General features: G+C 47.1%; 1 protein-coding gene and 1 non-coding gene across 3 annotated transcripts in view; one reads left to right on the top strand and one right to left on the bottom strand.

Annotated features, from left to right (window-relative positions):
* Syx5 (syntaxin 5) overlaps positions 1 to 22,048 on the bottom strand; it is a 292,245-nt gene that overhangs the window by 15,412 nt on the left and 254,785 nt on the right. For both annotated transcript variants that reach the window (XM_065424230.2, XM_065424229.2), the window contains exons 9-10: positions 16,185 to 16,412; positions 12,069 to 12,190 (exon numbers count right to left, since the gene is read on the bottom strand). In XM_065424230.2, coding sequence (XP_065280302.2) covers positions 12,069 to 12,190; positions 16,185 to 16,412 — 350 coding nt within the window. The remainder of the gene's footprint in view (positions 1 to 12,068; positions 12,191 to 16,184; positions 16,413 to 22,048) is intronic.
* Positions 14,006 to 14,080, top strand: TRNAS-GGA (transfer RNA serine (anticodon GGA)). Its single transcript has one exon. It is a non-coding gene; the product is annotated as a tRNA-Ser (tRNA).

Genomic DNA, 22,048 nt, shown 5'->3' with positions numbered 1-22,048 from the left:
CTGACGTTAAGCTTCCGACTTTAACATATTGTTTTCTGGCAAGTAAGTACTTTTTAATAAGTTGAAGGGCAACACCGCGTATTCCGTAGTCGAATAATTTTTGTTCTAGGATATCATGTTTTATACTATCAAAAGCCTTTTTCAGATCAAGAAACAATCCAACTGTATACAGCCTTTTTTCAAAATTGTTTAGTATCTCTTCTTTTACGTTTATTAGGGCTAATTCAGTGGACTTGCCTTTCTGGAATCCGTACTGAGCATTGTTTATTATGTTATACTTACTAAGAAAGTTCCTTAGTCTGCAATTTATGGCAGATTCAAACACCTTCGATAGAACGGGAAAAACAGAGATTGGCCTGTAATTCGAAATGTCATTTAGAGCACCGCCTTTATGCACAGGGCATACATGCGCAAGCTTAAGATCGGAAGGGAAAACTCCAGAAACGAACATACAATTAATGATATGAGCCAGGGGCTCCGAGATGAGATCCGCAACATACTTCAAGGGCGCTGCACATTCATCAGAACCTGCTGCGACATTGCTACGTAGTATATTTATCGAGCTTAATACCTCAAACGGTGTCACTGGGGCTAAACTAATTGTGTTAGGCTGTCTTACTCTACGGCATATTCTTTCCCGCGTACTCTGTTCAGAAGGCGGCAAATAATCGCCGGAGTGGGCAAAATATTCATTCAAGGCCATAATAGCCACATCATCGCTCATGTCTTGGGAGAGGGCTTTGACGTTGAAGCGCGTTTTGTTTTCCATAAATTGTCACCAGATTATTAACTGCATTCCATAGTTTGCGAGGATCATTATAAATCTTGGCAAATAGGCATTCATAGTATATCTTCTTAGCTTTCTTTATGTCGGCATTTAGTTTATTGCGACACGTTTTGAATTCTTTTAGAGTGGCTAGGTCACTTGTTTAAACAAACTTATGATACATTTTGTTTTTTATTTTGATTCTTTTGTGAAGGCTCGTGTTGATCCATGGCTTTCGGATTTTCTTCTTGTTTAATGTGTGCGATACGATGGGAAAATTGCTATCGTAACATGCTTTGAGATAGCGAAAGAAAACGCTATATGCGCGATAAGAATCCTGTTCTGCGTATACGAAAGACCAGTTCGTAAGCGCTAGTTCCGAGCGAAATTTCTAAAGTGTGAGCTGATTTATGACTCGATACGTTGTTTTATCGGTGCAGTTAGGTTTGTTAGGTGCAGTAGAGAAAAGAGCGAAGACTGGTAAGTGGTCACTGAGATCGAGTGAAAATAGGCCTGAAGCAATCTTATTTGTTGGCGCGTTTGTTATGCAAACGTCCAGCAGTGTGGCACTATGATGAGTGATTCGGCTGGGCAGTCTAATGGTGTTCGAGCAATGATATGTACACAGAATAGTTTCAACCTGCATGGTGGCTGCGTCATCGCTTATTATGTTGACATTTATGTCACCCATCAGAAAAAAAGGCACGTGCAATAAGTTTAACTTACATATAAGGCTTTCAAAGGTATCAAGAAATTCAGACTTTCTGCTCGTGGGTGGCTGATACACTGCAGTAACTGCAATATTTGGTAATCGTATTGTAATACATTCGAGGCTAGTGGTCACGAACGTTAGATCATCAATGACATCATGCGTAAGACAATCTTTCACATACAAGGCTAATCCTCCCCCACGATTTGCAGTCCTGGTAACACCATTGTATGTGTAATAGTCTAGTTGTGAAGGAGTGTCATTCGGAGTCAGCCATGTTTCGGAAAGCAGTATAACAAAATTTTATAGCTAAGGAATCAAGGAACGTGCTGAGATCAGAAGTTTTGTTTTTCATACTGCGCACATTTAGATGAAAAGCACTGAAATGCTTTCCAATATGTTCGGCCGCTTTGTTAAAACTGTCCGCATCATAGTAATGACAACTGTCAAATAGAGCCATTTCGTAGCAGATTGAGTCATTTAAAAGTGCCAGTTGGGTACTTAGTGACACATTTTGTCCAAATCACTGCGTTCAGCGATTCGCAGCACCTCCGATGATTCTGTTTTCCTGGCAAGAACTTTGCCATTATTTGTCCATACGTACTTCCATCCAACATCACGCTTCTTAGCTATAGCAGCACCCAGAAGTTGTTTCCCAAGCTGAGTTAGGTTTTCATTAACAAATATAGGATCGGTGGACTGGAAGCCAATTTGGTTAGCAGAAAGACGCGCTCTCTTGGCTTTAGTGAAAATAGCATTTTGCTTTTCTCGGCGAACAAAGCGTACTATGATATTCTTCACCTCGGGGTGCTTAGTTCCCATTCTGTGACAAATATCAATATCTGTGGAAGTTATGGGTTCCCCAACTGCAGCGCAAATTTTCTGGACTACTTCAGAAGGATCACCTTGATTAGGCACACCCTTGATTTCAAGGTTGTTTGCTCTGGTATACGCCTCCAAGTCTTCAACTTTCATGCGTAATGTCTTTGTTTCCATCGCGAGAATATCGTTAGCTTTCCGTGCTTCTGCGAGTTCTTTTCGCAACGACTTTATCTCTTCCGTGAGCGGCTTAATGTCATCACAGACTGAACTGCAATAGTCCACACTTTTCTTAAATTCCCGAAGTTCCTTTCGTATTTCTCGCTGAAAGACTTCTAGCTCCTTAGTCATCTTTCAACAAAACAGCAATAACGAGACAAAAAAAGGGTCGATGGTGTTTGGCAGCAGTGCTAGCAACAGTATAATTAAAATGAAGGAATGAATCCTCACCTGCGTACAGAGAATGCTTGTTACTGATGTGAATCCTGCGAGCACTGCTGCCAAACTGTGGTCAGAGCAGAAAGATCCCGGCTTATATACTGTCCGTGGCCTAGAATGCCGTCCTCTGCGCAGGCGCTCCCGTTCCGCAGCACCAAGCCACGTGTCGATTTGGTAGAACTGGTGCTAGGACTACCCACGTTTCAGCAAACAATGCCGACTAGCTTGTCTGACCTCTCAAATTTGTTCATGTTGTCAAATGTAGCGACGCAAAGTCAGCAGCCTATTAATAACGCAGCGGCAGCTGCTGAACAAACCAGCAACTTTGGTTTTGAGTGTTTCACGCGTAACAGTCAGGCTGGCGCAAATGCCACGTGGGCAGAGGTTAACCCTGATACGAGGCGTACCACGTCGAGCCCCTCGCCGCTTCGCAACGCGGACATAGAGGCACACATGCCACTAAATAACTCGACCCGGATGGCGGAGGCATCCGGCCCTTTGGGTGAGAGTTTGCCGTCGAGTGAGGCAATGTTGCAAAACGCGTTGCAAATCATGCAGAGCTTAGCCGGCGCCCTGCAAGGCACAATGCAGGCCTCATCGCAGAGCAAGCGACTACGGACTAAGGTAGACATGCCTACCTACAGTGGGTACCACGATCGCACGAGTGCAAGTGAGTACCTCGACCGTCTGCTGTATTACCAGCAGGCAACCGGGCTTTCAGACGCCGAACTAGTCGCGCGCGTGACCCTGGTTTCACTGACTGACCAGGCGGCCCGATGGTTCCGACTGACCGGACACCGATGCCGCACGGTAGAAGAGTTCCGCGTGAACTTCCGCGAGGAATTTCTTCCGGCCAATTATGAGTGGCGTTTGAGGAGAGAGCTGGAGCTTCGTATCCAGCATCCGGACGAGTCCCTGCTGGAATATGCTTGAGCGATGGACGAATTTTATTGTCTCGCAAACCTTCTCACCACCGATGCAGAGAAAGTTGAGCACGTCACACGACAGGCGCACCCCACTTCAGAGGATGTAGGTTGAGAGACCTAGACGAACTTGCCGCCGAGGCGAAGTGCACCCAGGGGGACATCTTCATGGCGCGAGCATACCGTCCGCCTCCACCCGTGGTGCTGTCACTCGAGCCTCGCTGAGCGTGGAATGGTGGCTAGATCACTACCCACTCATCTAGAGTCGACGTGTCGGCATCGTTCACGGAGCAGCAGGTCCAGCGTAGTTGGGAATTATCAGACCATGCTTTGGACCCGTACGCCTACGCGCTGAGAACAGCACCGACTAATGCCACATTCAGCTTGCCGTGACAGGAACGTGAGGCTGATGCAAGACTGGAGGAGCGGCACACACAGAACGCTGTTCAAGGAAGCTACGGCGGGCCAGAGTGGAGCGAGTATAATTATTTGGACTCAAAATGAGTTGAAACATGCCTTTGAAGTTAAAATGCACAAAATCCAGCCTTTAAAGTCATGCACATGAAGTTTTAGCCTATGTCAATCTTGCTCAGCGAAAGTTAGACCTAGTGCTGTCAAGTTCCAGTGCCGGGCGTGCTACCAGTGGACCCGAACTTAAATATTGACACGTGTACTTGTCTTTATCGGGCGACAAGTTTTGCCGCCGAACAAATGTTATCGCACAGCGCGGGACGCGCCTGCATGTATCCGAAGTTTCTGGAAAGTTATCGATGCTTCTATCCGCTGTCTGTTGTCGCCGAACGTTGTGTTATCTGATTTCATCGCTTGACACGAATGGTGTAGAGCATTTTAGAAGGCATGCGGGTCCCAACGTTTAATCTCGAACATTCGATGATTGCTGTATAAAAGCCGACGCGCTTGACCCGCTGATCAGATTTTCGATGATCGCCGAGCGTGTTCGCCGCTATCGTTGTGCTATAAGTGTAGCCTGTTTTGTGGGCACAGGTTTGCCCAATAAAAGTTAGTTTTGTCGTTCACAGTATTGCTACTGTGTTATTCAACGTCACCACCACGTGACATCTGGTGGAGGTGCTTGTGCGTTCATGTACCGAACGCCCCCGCAAAGCTGCGATCTTAGCCCGAAGCCCGGCGACAAAACCAACGTCGCCCAAGACCAGCGTGCTAGCCGCCGACTGCAAGGACTGCCCCCGGAGCACGGACTTCTACCTGAGAAGACCAAAAAGATTGTGGACAAGGCAACCCCAATGGCAGTCCCAGCGTCCCCCATCATGCTGCAGCAGCCCAGGGACCCTCCGACGTTCCGCGGATCAACATTCGAGGACCCGGAAACCTGGCTCGAGACGTATGAGAGGGTCGCTACATTTAACAGTTGGGACAGCGACGACAAGCTGCGGCATGTCTATTTCGCACTGGAAGACGCCGCCAGGACCTGGTTCGAGAATTGAGAAGCCACTTTAACGACATGGGACCTGTTCCGAAGCAGCTTCTTACGAACGTTTACAAGCGTCGTACGAAAAGAGCGAGCCCAATCACTACTAGAAACCAGAGTGCAGCTGCCAAACGAGACGATCGTGATCTTCACGGAGGAGATGGCCCGTCTTTTCCGGCACGCCGACCCGGAAATGTCAGAGGAGAAAAAGTCCGCTTCCTGATGCGGGGCGTCAAGCAAGAACTTTTCGCAGGACTTATTCGTCACCCGCCGAAGACCGTAGCTGAGTTTTCTGCAGAGGCATCGACGATCGAGAAAACTCTGGAGATGCGCACCCGGCAATATAACCACCAGGGGTTCACGCCGCAGTACGCCATCCAAGGACTGGATTCCGGCGACCTTCAGGAGACCATCAGGGCCATTGTGCGCGAAGAACTGCGCAAGGTCCTGCCTTCGTCGCAGCCCCAAGTGGCTTCGATCGGCGACATCGGGAAAGAAGAAGTTCAGCGATCGCTCGGAGTTCCCGAGTTACAACCACAATCATCGCAGCCCCAGCCAGAAGCGATGACCTACGCCGCCGTCGCCCGCTGTCACGCCCACCCGTCGCCCAGCGCAGCTACCCCAGAAAGACAGACAATTGCCGAGCCCCCGACCACCGGCCGCTCTGCTATCACTGCGGAGAAGCCGGCCATGTGTATCGCCGATGCCCATACCGCGACATGGGACTGAGAGGGTTCGCCGTCAACCGCCGCGTCCAAAGCTTGGAGAGCGCCCACGTGACATCGCCGACTACCACGCCGCTACTCAATGGAGCCCTCGATGACCGTCCCGTTCGCCGTCACCGGGCCGCTACCTGTCGCCGCAGCGCCGACCATACACCTGCCCAGCCCGGGGCCGCTCTGCGAGCCCATATCCGGAAAACTAAAAGCAGCAACCGATGGAGGTGCGGTTGCTGTTCGTCGAACTGACGAAGATCCTCCGCCGTCGACGAACACGACGAAGAAACCATATCGACGACCTAATGACGACACGCCGCCGTCCCGAAAACGTCGCGAAGCCAAGACTACACCGACGAAAGACGACTTGACGACGCAACGTTCTAGCTTCAGTTCAACACGACGTAGCCGTGATCCGACGCCAAGACCCAACTGCAACGCCAGACAAAGAACCACCGACCTCGACGTACTTCTAGACGGCCACGCAGTCACTGCCTTAGTCGACACAGGGGCCCATTACTCTGTAATGAGTGGACACATCGCCGCCCAGTTAAAGAAGGTTAAGACTGCATGGGAGGGTCCCCAAATTCGGATCACTGGAGGACACCTCATTACGCCAACTGGAATCTGCACGGCAAGAATTACCATTCATGACCGGACTTACCCTGCCACCTTCGTTATCCTGCAACAGTGTTCGCGAGACGTCATTCTCGGCATGGACTTCCTGAACCAACACGGCGCAATCATTGACCTGAAGTCGAAGTCCATAACGCTGTCGGAAGATCGAGCGATACCACCGGAGAGCTCTAGTAGTCACCGTGCCTTAAGTGTGCTCGAAAGTCAAGTCAGCATCCTGCCTCGCTCCAGCATTGTCATTTCTGTAGGCACCAAAATGCCTGCCGACGTAGAAGGCGTCATCGAGGGTGACCAACGTCTACTGCTAGACCATGAAATTTGCGTCGCAAGAGGGATCGCTCGACTGCATGGAGGGAAAACTGAAGTGTTGCTGACAAACTTCAGCCAGGAGTTCAAGCACATCAACAAGGGCACGACGATCGCGTACATCGAAGAAATTCTGGAAACCAGTAATGCGTTTGTCCTCTTGGATTCCGCCGCATCTACCCTGACGACCATGGTTCCCGAACCAGACTACGATATTAACCGAAGTCTCTCCGTGATTAAGCAACAGCAGCTCAAAAGTCTGCTCCAACGATACAAAGGCTGCTTTTCGACATCTTCGAGGATTCCACAAACACCAGTCGCCAAGCATCGCATAATAATCGAGGAAAGCGCTCGACCACTCCGCCAGAGCCCTTACCGAGTTTTGCCGCGAGAACGTGAAGCTATAAGACATCAAGTCGACGAGATGCTGCACGACGACAACATCCAGCCGTCGAAAAGCCCGTGGGCATCCCCTGTTGTCTTGGTGAAGAAAAAGGACGGCACCTTAGGTTTCTGCGTCGAGTATCGTCGACTGAACAAAATCACAAAGAAGGATGTATACCCCCTACCACGGATAGACGACGCATTAGATCGGCTCTGCAACGCAAAATACTTCTCGTCGATGGATCTCAAGTCTGGCTACTGGCAAATAGAAGTCGACGAGAGAGATCACGAAAAAACCGCCTTCATCATGCCAGACGGCCTCTACGAGTTCAAGGTCATGCCATTCGTACTCTGCTCGGCGCCTGCAACATTCCAGCGCATCATGGACACGGTGTTAGCAGGATTGAAGTGGCAGACCTGTCTTGTTTACTTGGATGACATCGTCGTCTTCACCGAAAATTTCGACGATCACCTCAGGCGGCTTGCGACAGTACTAGAGGCCATCAAGTCATCAGGGCTCACTCTGAAGCCAGAAAAGTGCCGCTTCGCTTACGATGAGCTTCTATTCCTAGGCCACGTCATCAGCAAGTCTGGAGTTCGCCCCGACCCACAGAAGACAGCTGCCATTGCAAAGTTCCCGCAGCCCATCGACAAGAAGGCAGTGCGTAGATTTCTTGGCATGTGTGCCTACTACAGGCGATTTGTCAAGAACTTTTCACGTATCGCTGAGCCGCTGACACAGCTAACTAAATCTGACGTCGAGTTCAAGTGGGAAACGCCGCAGGCCGACGCATTTCAACAACTCAAACGACGCATGCAGTCGCCGCCCGTACTTGCGCACTTCGATGAGCACGCCGATACCGAAATCCACACTGACGCCAGCAGCCTAGGCCTCGGTGCCGTGCTAGTCCAGAGAAAAGATGGTCATGAACACGTGATAGCTTACGCTAGTCAGTCGTTGTCAAAAGCGGAAGGCAATTATTCTACAACCGAAAAGGAATGTCTCGCCATCGTTTGGGCTACAGCGAAATTTCGCCCGTACCTATATGGCAGGCCATTCAAAGTCGTCAGCGACCATCACGCTTTGTGTTGGCTAGCGAATTTAAAGGATCCTTCAGGACGGCTGGCGCGGTGGAGCCTAAGACTGCAAGAATATGATATCACTGTAACCTATAAGTCCGGACGAAAACACTCCGATGCCAATTGCCTATCACGCGCCCCCATTGACCCGCCGCCGCAAGATGACGAAGATGACGACGCCTTCCTCGGCATTTTAAGCGCAGAAGACTTCGCTGAACAGCAGCGAGCAGACCCGGAGTTGAAAAACCTCATCGAGTATTTGGAAGGGCACACCGATGTTGTCCCTAGGGCATTTAAGCGAGGATTATCTTCGTTCTCGCTTCAAAACAACCTACTCGTAAAGAAGAACTTCTCACCAGTGTGCGCCAACTATGTTCTTGTTGTCCCGTCAGGACTGCGTCCAGAAGTATTGCGCGCCCTACACGACAATCCAACCGCTGGGCACCTTGGATTCTCTTGGACGCTGTCAAGGATACAGGAAAGGTATTATTGGCCGCGCCTGACCGCCGACGTTGCCTGTTATGTCAGAACATGCCGAGACTGTCAGCGACGCAAGACACCACCGACAAGACCAGCCGGATTACTACAGCCAATCGAGCCTCCTTGCCGACCATTCCAGCAGATCGGGATGGACTTGTTGGGACCCTTTCCAACATCAACAACCGGAAATAAGTGGATCGTTGTGGCGACGGACTAGCTCACCCGCTTCGCTGAAACTAAAGCACTGCCGAAAGGTAGCGCCGCCGAAGTAGCGAAATTCTTTGTCGAAAACATCCTGCTGCGACATGGCGCCCCAGAAGTCCTCATCACCGACAGAGGAACGGCCTTTACAGCGGAGCTCACCCAAGCCATTCTGCAATACAGTCAGACAAGGCACAGGAGGACAACTGCCTACCACCCACAGACGAATGGTCTTAGGGAGCGGCTGAATAAGACCCTCGCCGACATGCTAGCAATGTACGTCGACGTCGAACACAAGACCTGGGATGCCGTCCTGCCGTACGTAACATTCACTTACAGCACGGCGGTGCAAGAAACAACACAGATCACGCCGTTCAAGTTGGTTTACGGCAGGAACCCGACGACGATGCTCGACGCCATGCTGCCGCACGTAACGGACGAAGAGAATCTTGACGTCGCTACCTATCTCCAGTGCGCCGAAGAAGCCCGACAGCTCACCCGCCTGCGAATCAAGAACCAGCAGAGGACCGACAGCCGACACTACAACCTCCGACAACGCTTCGTCGAGTACCAGCCCGGCGACCGTGTTTGGGTATGGACCCCGATACGCCGACGGGGACTGAGTGAGAAACTATTGCGACGCTATTTCGGACCCTACAAGGTCATCCGACGTATTGGCGCACTGGACTATGAGGTCGTGCCAGACGGCATTTCGCATTCACAGCGACGTCGCGCACGACCTGAAGTGGTCCACGTGGTGCGTCTTAAACCATTTTACGGACGCTAACGAACTTTCCTTATTTTGCTTTTTTCTTTGCTATGAGTGCTTACTTATTACTTTCATTTGTTTGCAGCATCGGGTCGATGCTTTTTAAGAGGGGGGTGGGGGTATTGACACGTGTACTTGTCCTTATTGGGCGACAAGTTTTGCCGCCAAACAAATGTTATCGCACAGCGCGGGACGCGCCTGCATGTATCCGAAGTTTCTGGAAAGTTATCGATGCTTCTATCCGCTGTCTGTTGTCGCCGAACATTGTGTTATCTGATTTCATCGCTTGACACGAATGGTGTAGAACATTTTAGAAGGCATGCGGGTCCCAACGTTTAATCTCGAACATTCGATGATTGCTGTATAAAAGCCGACGCACTTGACCCGCTGATCAGATTTTCGACGATCGCCGAGCGTGTTCGCCGCTATCGTTGTGCTATAAGTGTAGCCTGTTTTGTGGGCACAGGTTCGCCCAATAAAAGTTAGTTTTGTCTTCACAGTATTGCTACTGTGTTATTCAACGTCACCACCAAGTGACAATATTAGCAGTTAGGACAAAGGAAAGTGCTTTCGCAGTTCGGTTCTGGCCTTAGCGATTTTTAATCACCTATTCTTCACTTTGCATGGCACACACCCAAGTGGCGACACAGTGCAGTGCGAACATGTGTACACCACTGTTTCCGAATGCTGCAAGTCTTATTCGCTAAGTAGACGGGTGGGTCTGCATGTGTTACTATGCTGACACACTTCTTAGTCCCAGAGATGCACTATTTATCCCTACGTCAAATGGGAATCAAGTACAGAGCAGCAGCCTCGCTCAAAGGCGTTTTCGCAAGGTCCCTACACAGCCCACAAACAAGCGCTTATACGAGCACACAGGGAAAACAATAATTGTTGCTATCACAGCTTCTGTCCGCATTTTCACAATTTTTTTATGACCACCAATCGGTGACTACGACTAACTAACATTATGACCAAAACTGAAACTTTATACCCCTGGCTAGCATTCTGTGGCTGTAGAGGTCTGATTTGGGGTGGTCATGCAGGAAATGGAGTAGGCAGATTTGAGTGACGCTCACAGTTACCATGGGATATTTGTGGTTAAAACGTTGCACGAGAGCAATTCACATGTCATCGTGACGGACAGTCATAATGGCAACTAGACATGGTGCACATGCACAATAGGTTTGGAAAATTACACATGCTGTTCGCCATGCTTAAATAGACCCTATTATTTATTCACTCAGCTGACAACGTGGCTCTTCTTCCCAACTGTCTCATAATAGAAAGACTGCCTGCTCGAGTCACCTAGAGCTGGTACACATGGTATGCAAACTCATAAGACTTATATGTAATGCATTGTATAGCATAAGAACAATACATTTTTTCCCTGCAGCCGAGTTACAACATGCCTCCAAGCTTGCACGCTCCAAAGAAAAAAAAAAATTATGGGGTTTTACGTGCCAAAACCACTTTCTGATTATGAGGCACACCGTAATGAACGACTCCGGAAATTTCAACCACCTGGGGTTTTTAACGTGCACCTAAATCTAAGTACACATGTTTTCGCATTTCGCCGCCATTGAAATGTGGCCGCCGTGGCCAAGATTCGATCCCGCAACCTCGTGCTCAGCAGCCTAACACCATAGCCACTGAGCAACCACGGCGGGTCACTCCAAAAACACTGCAGCTTGGATTACAAGCCTAAACATTAGCCAATGCACGGCTATTGCTGTGTGGTTGGCACTGCATGCACAAATTGCAGTAAATTTAGCAACAGCATTCAAAATTGTGTTTTAGAGCAGGCTTGCACAGCTTGAATGTTTGGCGCAGGGTAGCTCAAGTGGTGCAGAATTTTCACTTCTGCACACTGTGTGAACAAACCTGGCTGGTTTTTGTCTGCGACTTGTTCGCCCAAGTCTCTGAGGTGTCTCTATACGTTCCACCATTCACTAGTCTTACGGTACTTGTTTTACTGCCAGCCTCTGCCTTCCCATTTTTACTACCTTCAGGATGACATTTTGGATGAATTCTGTATTTAATGCTTGCCGCTCTATTTGCAAAATGTTTGCTACTGATTTCACATTTCATGGCATTTCACAAAATTTTCAAATGTGATATGTGCCATGCACGGCATGGCGTGGTTTTGGCTATGACACCAGTCTCTTTTCCTTCTGTAATTCCTTCTGCAATAATGCGTAAATCAATATCTGTCTCTGGTGTTCCATTATCGCTGGTGGAGACAGACATCACAGAAACAGTTCAGCTCAGACAAACTGCTGAGAACAAACATTTCTGGATGTGACATCCCTGCAAACACACTGGCACATGCTTTACCCCCTGGTGAGCACACACTTTAGTGCCAGCCTTGTCTGCAGTTGTAACACGCACCTTTGCACCATCTCCTCTTGCTCCTTGACCATGTGCGCCAGCTGCTGGAAGATGGAGCCCAGCTCCACAATGGTACTCTCAATGCTTGCCATGGTGTCAGCACGACTTTGGATGTACGCATCCTGCACATATACAACAGCAATACCCAGTTGCTACATATCACCTTTTAACACTGTTATTACAATATGGGGCAGCCATCGTTCGGAAAGTCAGCCATTTAAAAATAGTCAGAAGAGGATTGGCAGCAGAAGCAGTAACACGAGGCGACACTCACCTTTAATCTATTCTGCAGATTCTGCAGATACTCAATGACTTTGCGGAAGACGGTGGGCGATTGCATCGTACCTTGAGTGCAACCGCACCAACACACCCAGCGCTGCATCGCTGCCTGCCTGGACTGCCTACGACTGATTGCGGGAGCCACGTGGATCTACGCTACGTCGGTTGCTCTGCAAGCCCTTTATAAGGAGCATTGCTGGCCCTTCGCCATCATTTGGCAGCAGAGACAGCAACAGGAGCTGAAACTTACCTTTCATCTATTCTGCAGGTTGGAAATTTTTAATTTTTTTATTGCTTATTGTCTGCTTTTCTGCTCTGCTGCCAACTGTTGCCTGAGGTGCTCGTACTTTTGCGTGTTTGCCCTGTGTTTCTGCTGTTATTCAACATCGAGAATGAACTTAAACAGGAAATAGCAGATGTCAAAATTGAGTTCCTAAGGAACTTTGACAACTCGGGCAAAGTGTACAATTCACTAGTGAACAGCATGAGGCTTTGAAAGCAGAATGTGAAGCATTTAGAAAAGAAAATGCCTACCTAAAAGCAGCACAAGAGCCTCTTCTGCAAGAAATTGAGAAGCTGAGAAAGCAAGTGTGTCAGAACTCATTAAAGGGACCCTGAAACGGTTCTGACGATCCTGTACAAATGTACTGAGTTGTTAGAGTAGGTCTTTTTGATCACTAATTGATGCATCTAAGTGCTCTGCGTAAAGTGTGTAATTTATTAAAATGTACATTGCTGCCGATAGCAGAACACTGCTCGGCAGAATTTTCAGCCGCTCCTACCCATACGACGTAAATCACCCAATTGACGTCAGTAGAGCGAGCTATCAAACTGGCTCACCAGAGCGCGTCATCAATAATTTTTCCACTTTTATGGTGAACAAATGATGTTTGTAATAGTTGGAATGTTAGTTAATCTGTTTCTATAAAGAGAAAGTAACAGAAAGAGAATGCACAAGAATAATTTCTCACTACACTAAAGCACTACCAGCACACAGCAAGCATCATCTGCCTTTGTTTCAACGTTCTCCATTTTGACGAGAGCTCCGCAGTCAGAGCTGGTCTCAGTCTTTTCACGAGCACTATGATTCGACTTTGTTGCATTGTGGACTGAAAACGTAGTGACTGGCAATATGTCAAGCTGCGACGTCGTGTCCCTCTGCAAGGCAGCAGACAAGCGGACTGGCTGCAGCATCGGACTGCTGCTATCCAATTGGCGCCAGGATTTGCATGTTTGAGGCCGTCACTTTACACCGGAAGATTACTAACGCAATAGCGTCTCGCGAGTCTGGTATTAGGGTAAATGAAAGCACATGGGGACAGGGCCTGGATGTTTGACAATGTCATTTCACGGGATGAGCAGAAGCGCAAATGTGAATGGTCTGCTTGGTGCAGCCACCTGGTGGCACAGAACTCAACCACGCACAGTAGCAGTAATGAAATGTATTCTTCTTTGCTTCTGGTGCAAATCAGCAAATAAAGGGAAAATCAGACATCCACCCGTTCATAGCAATTGCTATGAACGGTTGGATGTCTGATTTTCCCTTTATTGATTACTTCTCTCCACCTTGCGGGTTTCCGCAGAACTACTACGTCAAACACTTGCCTTTGCTTTGTTTGTTGTTGACAAATTCGACTTCGCCCTGCCATCTGCTAGCCGCCTGGTTAGCTCAGATGGTAGAGCGGCTGCCCCGGAAAGGCGGTGGTCCCGGGTTCGAGTCCCGGACCAGGACAAATTTTTCTTCAACTCTGAGGCTTTTCTTTCGAGGAACCCGTATGGGTTTCCTTCGTAGCAATTACTATGAACGGGTGGATGTCTAATTTTCCCTTTATTGATTACTTCTCTCCACCTTGCGGGTTTCCGCAGAACTACTACGTCAAATTATTGTCTTGTATGGGGGACAAAAAAAAATATTCAGACGTTATCTCTTTTACGAAACAAAAAAAAGCATGGCGCCATGTTGCTATATTTCTTACTGCAGTCTTGTAATACAAATACATTCTTTTATAAGTTTCTTGTTGTGCCATTTCATTACAATTATCAGTTTAATCTTGCTATGAAATATAAAGCCACATGGCCACACAGGATTTACTGATCTTTGTAATCTAAGCAAACCTCACCACCTCAAAAACGCATTTCGGGAGCGAGAAACTTGGGCCGTGCCTTTTTCACGAACTAATCATGGAAAGGACAGACTACTGTGCCGAATATCGGTATTACTGAACAGCCTTGAAAAAGAAAACATGGATCTTAAGAATGTTTTTTAGTGAATTTTAGTGTTTTAGTGAATTGAGTGAATCTGTTCACATTTGCCTTTGTGCACGTGACACAATGCTTGTTAATTCAATTTGTCAGTGGATTCTCACTGTAACTTATTGGGCGAACAAAGCTACAATCCTTACTTCATGTGTGCTTCGATATAACTATCAATGCGCTGACTTTTGGGCGGAACTGATACTTTTCTCAAGGACGATGAATATTTGTATCTTTTTACACTTTCCTTTACAATTTGTAGGTGCCACCTGATGATGGCTGCAGGCACTAAGCACGGTCAACCATGGCATCCAAGATTTACGGCTTTATGTGACGCATACCACTTGCAAATCTCGGACGCCGTGAGCCAAGCCGATGCATTGCTCCCGGTGCTTACTTACTTACTGACAATGCTTACTGACAAGATACTGTCCACCAGAAATGTTCAGGATGTTTGCGAAATAATTTTCACTGCTGAAAGATTAAAACATCAAATTAACGAAATTTGCAATTTAGCGAAGTTTGTCCCTGAAAGTACAACTTGGTTATATTGAGGTTTGACTGTATTTCAATAGCTAATATGCCTGCACTCCAAGTAAAGAAATTGGAGTTTTAGTTAGACACAGGAATAAAGAAGTGCAAGTCACAGCTGAGATGTACCTTATCAGTAACTGTGGAAGCACACATATGTAAAACACCCTTTGATTATCCTTCATAAAAAATGGCCATGCTTCCACTGTTACCTGTTGAGATGCCCTGATTAACCCCTTACTAAGGGTTGATTTTTTATGGTACAACAATACCAATATAGCAAATATTTTTCTTGTGCAAACATGGCAACCCCTGCACATAATTACTTGCTGCCATTTAACATAAAAAAGATTACTCAATAGAAGTGCAGGCAATACACAGCTGGTGCTATTTACATTGCAAAAAGAAACATACCATTTGAAGGCCTCTGTTGGTCCTGAGCTATTAAATTAGCAATATACCCATGACAAGGACAACGATGTCAGCTCATCATAAGCCAGAAAGAGTAGATCACTTGTGACGAACTGAGGTCGTCTTTGAGGGGGTTTCTGCATGCTCACGTGTCCTAAACTTTTGTGCCACCTTTCAAATCAGCAATTCTCTGCATTCTTTTTCTGCACTGTGCCTACCTCTTTAAACGAACTCTTTAACATTATACCAAGCTTGTCATGCAAGGCAGTAGCAAATTTTTGACAGACAAAGATAGCAATGGCAATGTTTCCTGGTGCAGACACTCTGAAATTATAAAAAGATAAAAATATAGGAGATAGAGAGAACAGCCATTAATAAAGACTTGTGAGTGTACTAGACTAGACTTGAAACAAGACAGGAGAAGAGATAGTGATGAGCTTGCTGTCTGTGCCCATTATTTGTAGATGACCAGAACCAACTCGTCATAGTGCGCTGTGACGTGCCTTGCTCTTGAAGCAGGTGTCCCTTTCAGGAGACAAGTGCTAGAGTGCTTCTCCTTCTCTGTGCGGTGTTTATGTAAGTTTACAATATTATTAATAATATACAGCAAGATACACATTCATCCGGGCAAATGTCTCCCACCTGCTCATCGAGCAGCAGCTGCTGCTGCTGCTGCTGCTGCTGCTGCCGATGCCGGGGCCCCTCGTCCATGTTGATGGTGAGGAAGTCTCCGCCGCCTGCCCCCTGCTGCCGTGAGGCATACTCGTCTGCCAGAAGGACCGATCCGCCTCCCATGGCCGACGGGGGCAGCGCTGCACTCACACCCTGGCTGCCGAACTGCTCGCGGCGGCTCTTCTGGTGCTTCAGGTTCTGCACAAGATATATGCCGTGCATGCCCTTAGAGGCAACCAAAATTTCACTAGGTCTAAACTTGTTATGAGTGAGTCGTACATATACCCTAAATTAACCTTGACAAAGCCACAGGGCTACAAATTACACAGTATTTTCGCTCAACATAATCATTAGCCTATTTTTATGTCCACTGCAGGAGAAAGGCCTCTCTCAGCGACCTCCACTTGTTTTGCGTTAACCGATTTCAGCTTGCATCTGGAAATTTCCTAACTTCAGCAGCTTTTAAAGGCCAACTGCCACGAAATTTTCGACTGCGTAAGAAGCTCACTTTCAGATAATTTAGACACACAGTAGCCCCTGCGCAAAATTCTTTGTTTTTAAATGCGAGTGCATGCGACATAAAACACTTACAAAAATCAATGCATTTCATACCGAAACGAAAAAAAAAAAGACGCCACCATTACACCTCGCCGAAAGTGACATACGACTTCCTTGCTTGTACCATTCCTGTGCATCACTGAACAAGTCCTGCACACCTAGCACATAGCCACGGAGCGAGTATACCACTAGCTGCTTCGTGTGCTGCAGCCCCACTGTGATGTGCCCGTGATGTGTTTTTAGTGCGAAACATTCTTTTCCCTAGTCAAGCCGGTCCCCTGTATCTGGCTGTCTGCGTTCAACGAGCAAAGCCTCACTGCATGGAGGTGACCAAGCTAAAGGACACCTTGGCTACCTCAGACAGAGCAGACAACTACCACCGTCTGCTGTAAAGGTTTCGAGGCAGCCGAGGCTCAGTGCAAAGTGCACGTAACGTTTTGCCTGTTTCACTGTCGCAGCATTGCATTCCCACATTATTCGAGACGCATATCTTGCATGGGTAAGTGACGGGTAAGTAAGCAGTGTGGCGCAGTGCATGCGTGCGCCCTGTGACATAAAAGATATGTTGTGCCTTCCTCTGCACAGCACTCTATACTGGATAGCCATTGCTCGTGTTCCGAGTACGTGTTCGAGCGCCCGACAGCAACACATCGGCATTCATGCAAGCGCTCAAATCACAGGTGCAACAATGAGAAAGCATGCTGAGAGACACCCATCCACCAGCAAATGTTGAGCGAGCAGTGCACTTGTGTTTGCAGGTCTAGTCACAACTGAGAGATCAGCAGTCGTGTACATCTGCCATATCCGCACCACCACCGCTCACTGCCATGAGCTCACATAGTCTGTTTAGGTACTATTTAAAGGCTGCTAATAAGAAAAATAGACAATTAGCAGCCCTGCAGCTTTAGAGCTTAGCTTGGAGCTCAGGTATGGTTCGTGCCAAACTATTGGAGCTTTCAAAGAGAGTGAGCACGCCAAAACCAGGCACTTTGTGTGCTAGACAGACACTATTGCTGCTCAACACCGTAATGAAGTATTAAGACTGTCTCAATACCACTGTGAATTCAACCCAACTGAGAATGTATGGAGTATCGTGAAAGGCCGCACAGCCATAAGCAACAATGAGTTTAGTTTCGCGCATGCTGAACAGCTCTTACCAAAGGCACTGGCAACAGTAACCTAAGAAATGTGAACAAACTGTTGCGCTCATGTTGAGCATGTTGAAGATGAGGCCTGGAAATGGGATTCGATTATTGATTGTCAAATCTTGCCAGTCCTTTTAACACTGGTGGTTCAAGTAACTTGTCTCATGAGTCTAGCTCAACATTTAGCAGTATTGAACAGCTTGCTTAAGTTTCTTTTTTTTTGGTCTCATTTGCGAAAGTCTAGCAGTTCTCAGAGTTTATCTACTGCATATTGCTGAAAAATAAACTTTTGTGTTCATTTTCAACAGTGATGGAAATTTTTTTTCTTTACCCACTAAATTCTTTAGGCACACATTCGGAATTAGAGCCAGCACATATAGTGGAGCCCATTTTCATTATTTTTGTCTTTTCTTTACTGAGTAATATGCAACAGAGATGTTACATATGCCAGAAAGTCATGCAGTAATTGTCTTTCATGGTGGTAACAGATGGAATAGGAAGATGGAAAAGCATTAATTTGTGTGCGCTTACTGTTTAACGCTTCATATTTCGTGTCCATTCTCTCACACAGCTCCATCGAGGAATACTTCACCGAGAGAAGGCATTAAGAAAACCTTGCGTTTCAGTTTCTTTTTTTGATTGCAAAAACCAGACGCCCACACAAATCACAATGGTGCAGCACCAACTCAAAAGTTGTAATGTTCATTTACAAAGTGACGAAAAATGGTGCTGCAGGCATACAAGGCAAGCTACACTTACAGACCAGATATGGTCGGCTATTGCGCAGGCAAGCAAAGAAAAACAAAGGTTTTCCGCTGAATGAATCTTACAAACATGATAGAGGAACCCTTGGTTAGGTGCACCTCGTACCACACATCCACGATGCAAGCAGACTGCTGCCAACTACTTCTGCAACGCTGCATGAAACGCAGTACAGTGGTCGCCACTATCAGCCAAGTCTCAGCACACCACCCTCGAGATTTTTCAGCTTGCCGTGGGCTGCCACGGGCGCTGCCTTATCTTGGAGGTCATGCCAAAGAGCTCTGCACTCTAGGTCATTTTTCACTTCTGGCAAACAGTAGTGGTACCATTTTTTTCAGTTTCGGCAACAAGAATGGCTATTTTTATAAGCTTTTCATGATGCTTCCATTCGTATTTTAAATGTTCAATTTTGCACAGAGACTCCTCTAGATCTACACTATCTTAAAGAGACATTTTCTAGTGTATAGGTCGCATTACTTCCTCCAAAATTTGCATCAATGCATTTTATATAATGGTGTGACATTTATATGTATAAAACCATGGATGCTGAAGCGGGCCATTTTCGTGTCATTTTTTAAAAAATATTTTTGCTATTACAAAAAACCATGTGCAGCAGCGTTCCAAAAGAAATTGAATCTTGTATTAACAATGGAGTGACTGTTGGTATAAATGTTGGCTCCTAGGCTCGTGAAGGTAGCGCAACGACAGTGGTGGAGTAGCAACAGTGAAGACTGTCACCATGGCCTTCATGCTATGTGTGCATCAGTGAATGAAGGTCTCGCTATAGTTAGTTTCCTGTTATAGTTTAGCTTTTCTCAAATAAAGGGTTACACCCGCCTAACCGATGCAATAAATAACTAAAGGGTGCCACAATTTTTGTGTTGTGGCGCCCGAGATATACCCATTGCAGAAAGCACCATTTGGTTATCATCCTTATCAGTTGCCCGTATGAGAAGTTTCAGTGCTTCCAGTTGTCATTTAGCATTTTGAATACACGTGTTCAGGCTAGTTCAGGCCAACGGTTACTTATTAATGCTGCCGACCAAAGTGCATCGGAGGACAAGGCCACCAATGGCTTTGGGTGAAGTGTAATAAATATGAGTCCTTGTTGAATATTTTTTTTTTGTGGCTCTAAGAATTTTGTTTATCTCAATTTGATTCCCTGAAATGTTTAGGTTGGCATTTTGTGGTCAGCATACATGCATGCATCGTTTCACTGTACAAACTGACAGGTGCATCTTACATATCAGTGCGACTTTCTTTTAAACTCAGAAAAATGTGGGGTGCGACTTATCACCCAGAAAATAGGGTAGGCTATTTCTTTAGGTTGTCGAAACTTGTGTTTGAGTTGGCACTGAAGCATGCCTGTGCATCTTGTAAGCATGCACAGGCATGCCTGTTTATTTTCTGTCCCACTTTATACATTTCTTCACAACTAACACCCTGGTCTATGTGAGCAGTTAATCCTTCCCCCACAGCACATTTCAAATAGACTAGATAACAGCTATAAAATCGCTGTTCCACACTGTCGGGTCACTTATTTTCTATCCCACCATGCACATTAAATGAGTAAAATTACCTCAATGCATCCTTTGCAAGTACAGTGGCATCTCGATGATACGAATCTCACGGAGTCACGAAGAATATTTGTATTAGCAAAATTTCGTATCATCGAAACAATTAAAACAAGCAAAATTAAAGAGTCAGAGGTGAACTCACTCAGGCACACATACGTAAGAAGCATTCATTTCTTGAAGAAAAAGTGTCTAATGTCCTTCTGCTTCATTTTCTTTGTCAGGTCACTTAGCAGGCTTTGTTCAAATCCATAGAAATGTGTGCACGTGTCGTCACTGACTTCATCCGCAGCCACAGCACACCTCAGTACGTCGAGTGCGTGCAGTGTTTTAGCCGCCAATGGTGGCACTACGCCATTGCTCACATTTAACACAAAGACAGTGGCCCGAAGCACAGCAGCTATTCCATCCGATGGCACGGGGAAAAGAAGGAAAAGCACAAAAGCAACAAAAGCGCCACACCTTCAAACTCTTCGTGCCCAGTCGCGGCCTCCGCACTGTCCGGTGCCACGTCCGTGCCTCCGCACCAAAAGAGAAAGGGCGAAATCGCGTGACTCCGCGCTGTTCTCTTTCGCGGCCATCGGTGGGGCGGTGTTTATTAAGGCGAAAGCCTTTCATGCTCGTGGTCGCGTCCGTCCGTGCACTGGAATCGTGCCAACTGTAGCCTCTCCTCTGCGCAGCGGCGCAACCTCCTCCCCTCCTTAGCAACCGGCGCGCCAGTGGGGGGCGCAGCTGCGCATAGCAATCATGACCCCACACAATAGTGGTAGAACGATCGTGCGCGCGTCGGCGGTGGCAGCTGCACGGCTGCACCACCGCTGCCGCTGCTCTTTTGCCAGATGTCTCGTTGCAGTCAAGTGAGTGAGACGTATGGCTCCGAAGCAGCCCAGTTATTCCGTGCCAAGCGTTTTAGGGAAACGGCAGCGGATGCTGGATTCTCCCAACACCAAACGCCAGAAGGACAAGGAGCGAATGCGCATGCGACGACTGAACATGTCACCAGATGCGAAAGCAAGTGAGGCAGAACGGAAATGCCAACAGTGACTGATTAGATCGCCGGGTACCAAAGGCAGGGAAGCAGAACGAAAGTGGCAGCAGCAACAGGCGACATCGCCGAAGACCAAAGCAAATAAATTGGAGCGCAGACGGCAGCAGCGACTGGCTATTTCACCGAACCACAAAGCCACGGAAGCAGAGCGCAGATGGCAGCAGCGTCTGGCTTTCGCCAAGCACACTTTTGAATTTCCAAAGTGTCTTCGATAATTTTCATATCGTAACAGATTCGTAACAACCGTTCTCTAGCATGTTGCAAAGTAATGCGGCTCAGCCGGGACCACAGAAAAATTTGTATCATCCGGGAATTCGTATTAGCCATGATCGTATCATCGAGATTCCACTGTATTCGAGACCACCACGCATATTCAAATGCTCTGGCTAACAATGTATATTAGTGAAACAATCATTGGTTGATGTTTTATGTTATATTTGTGGACTTCTGCATATTAGTGAATATTTTTGTTCTTTGTCTCTCATAACTAATATTGCATAAGCAGGAAGTACCAAATATTTTTACGCATTGTCTCATGTTATCCCCTCCCCTCTGTAATGTCACTCTACCTTGAGGGCACTTGAAATAAATAAATAAAACCTCCAGTCTTGCAACACTTCTATTGTACATCCATTCATCCATTTTTTTTTCACTTTTTTCAGCATCAACTATGCATTTTTCTAGCACCAAACAGCAGAATCATTAGCAGAGGAGACAGCAACTATAACTTCAATAAACAAACATCTT

Source organism: Dermacentor albipictus, chromosome 7 (genome assembly GCF_038994185.2).
Source record: "Dermacentor albipictus isolate Rhodes 1998 colony chromosome 7, USDA_Dalb.pri_finalv2, whole genome shotgun sequence".
Taxonomy (NCBI): Eukaryota; Metazoa; Arthropoda; class Arachnida; order Ixodida; family Ixodidae; genus Dermacentor; species Dermacentor albipictus.
The sequence above is the reverse complement of the archived record's forward strand: the minus strand, read 5'-3'. Positions and strand labels throughout refer to the sequence as shown.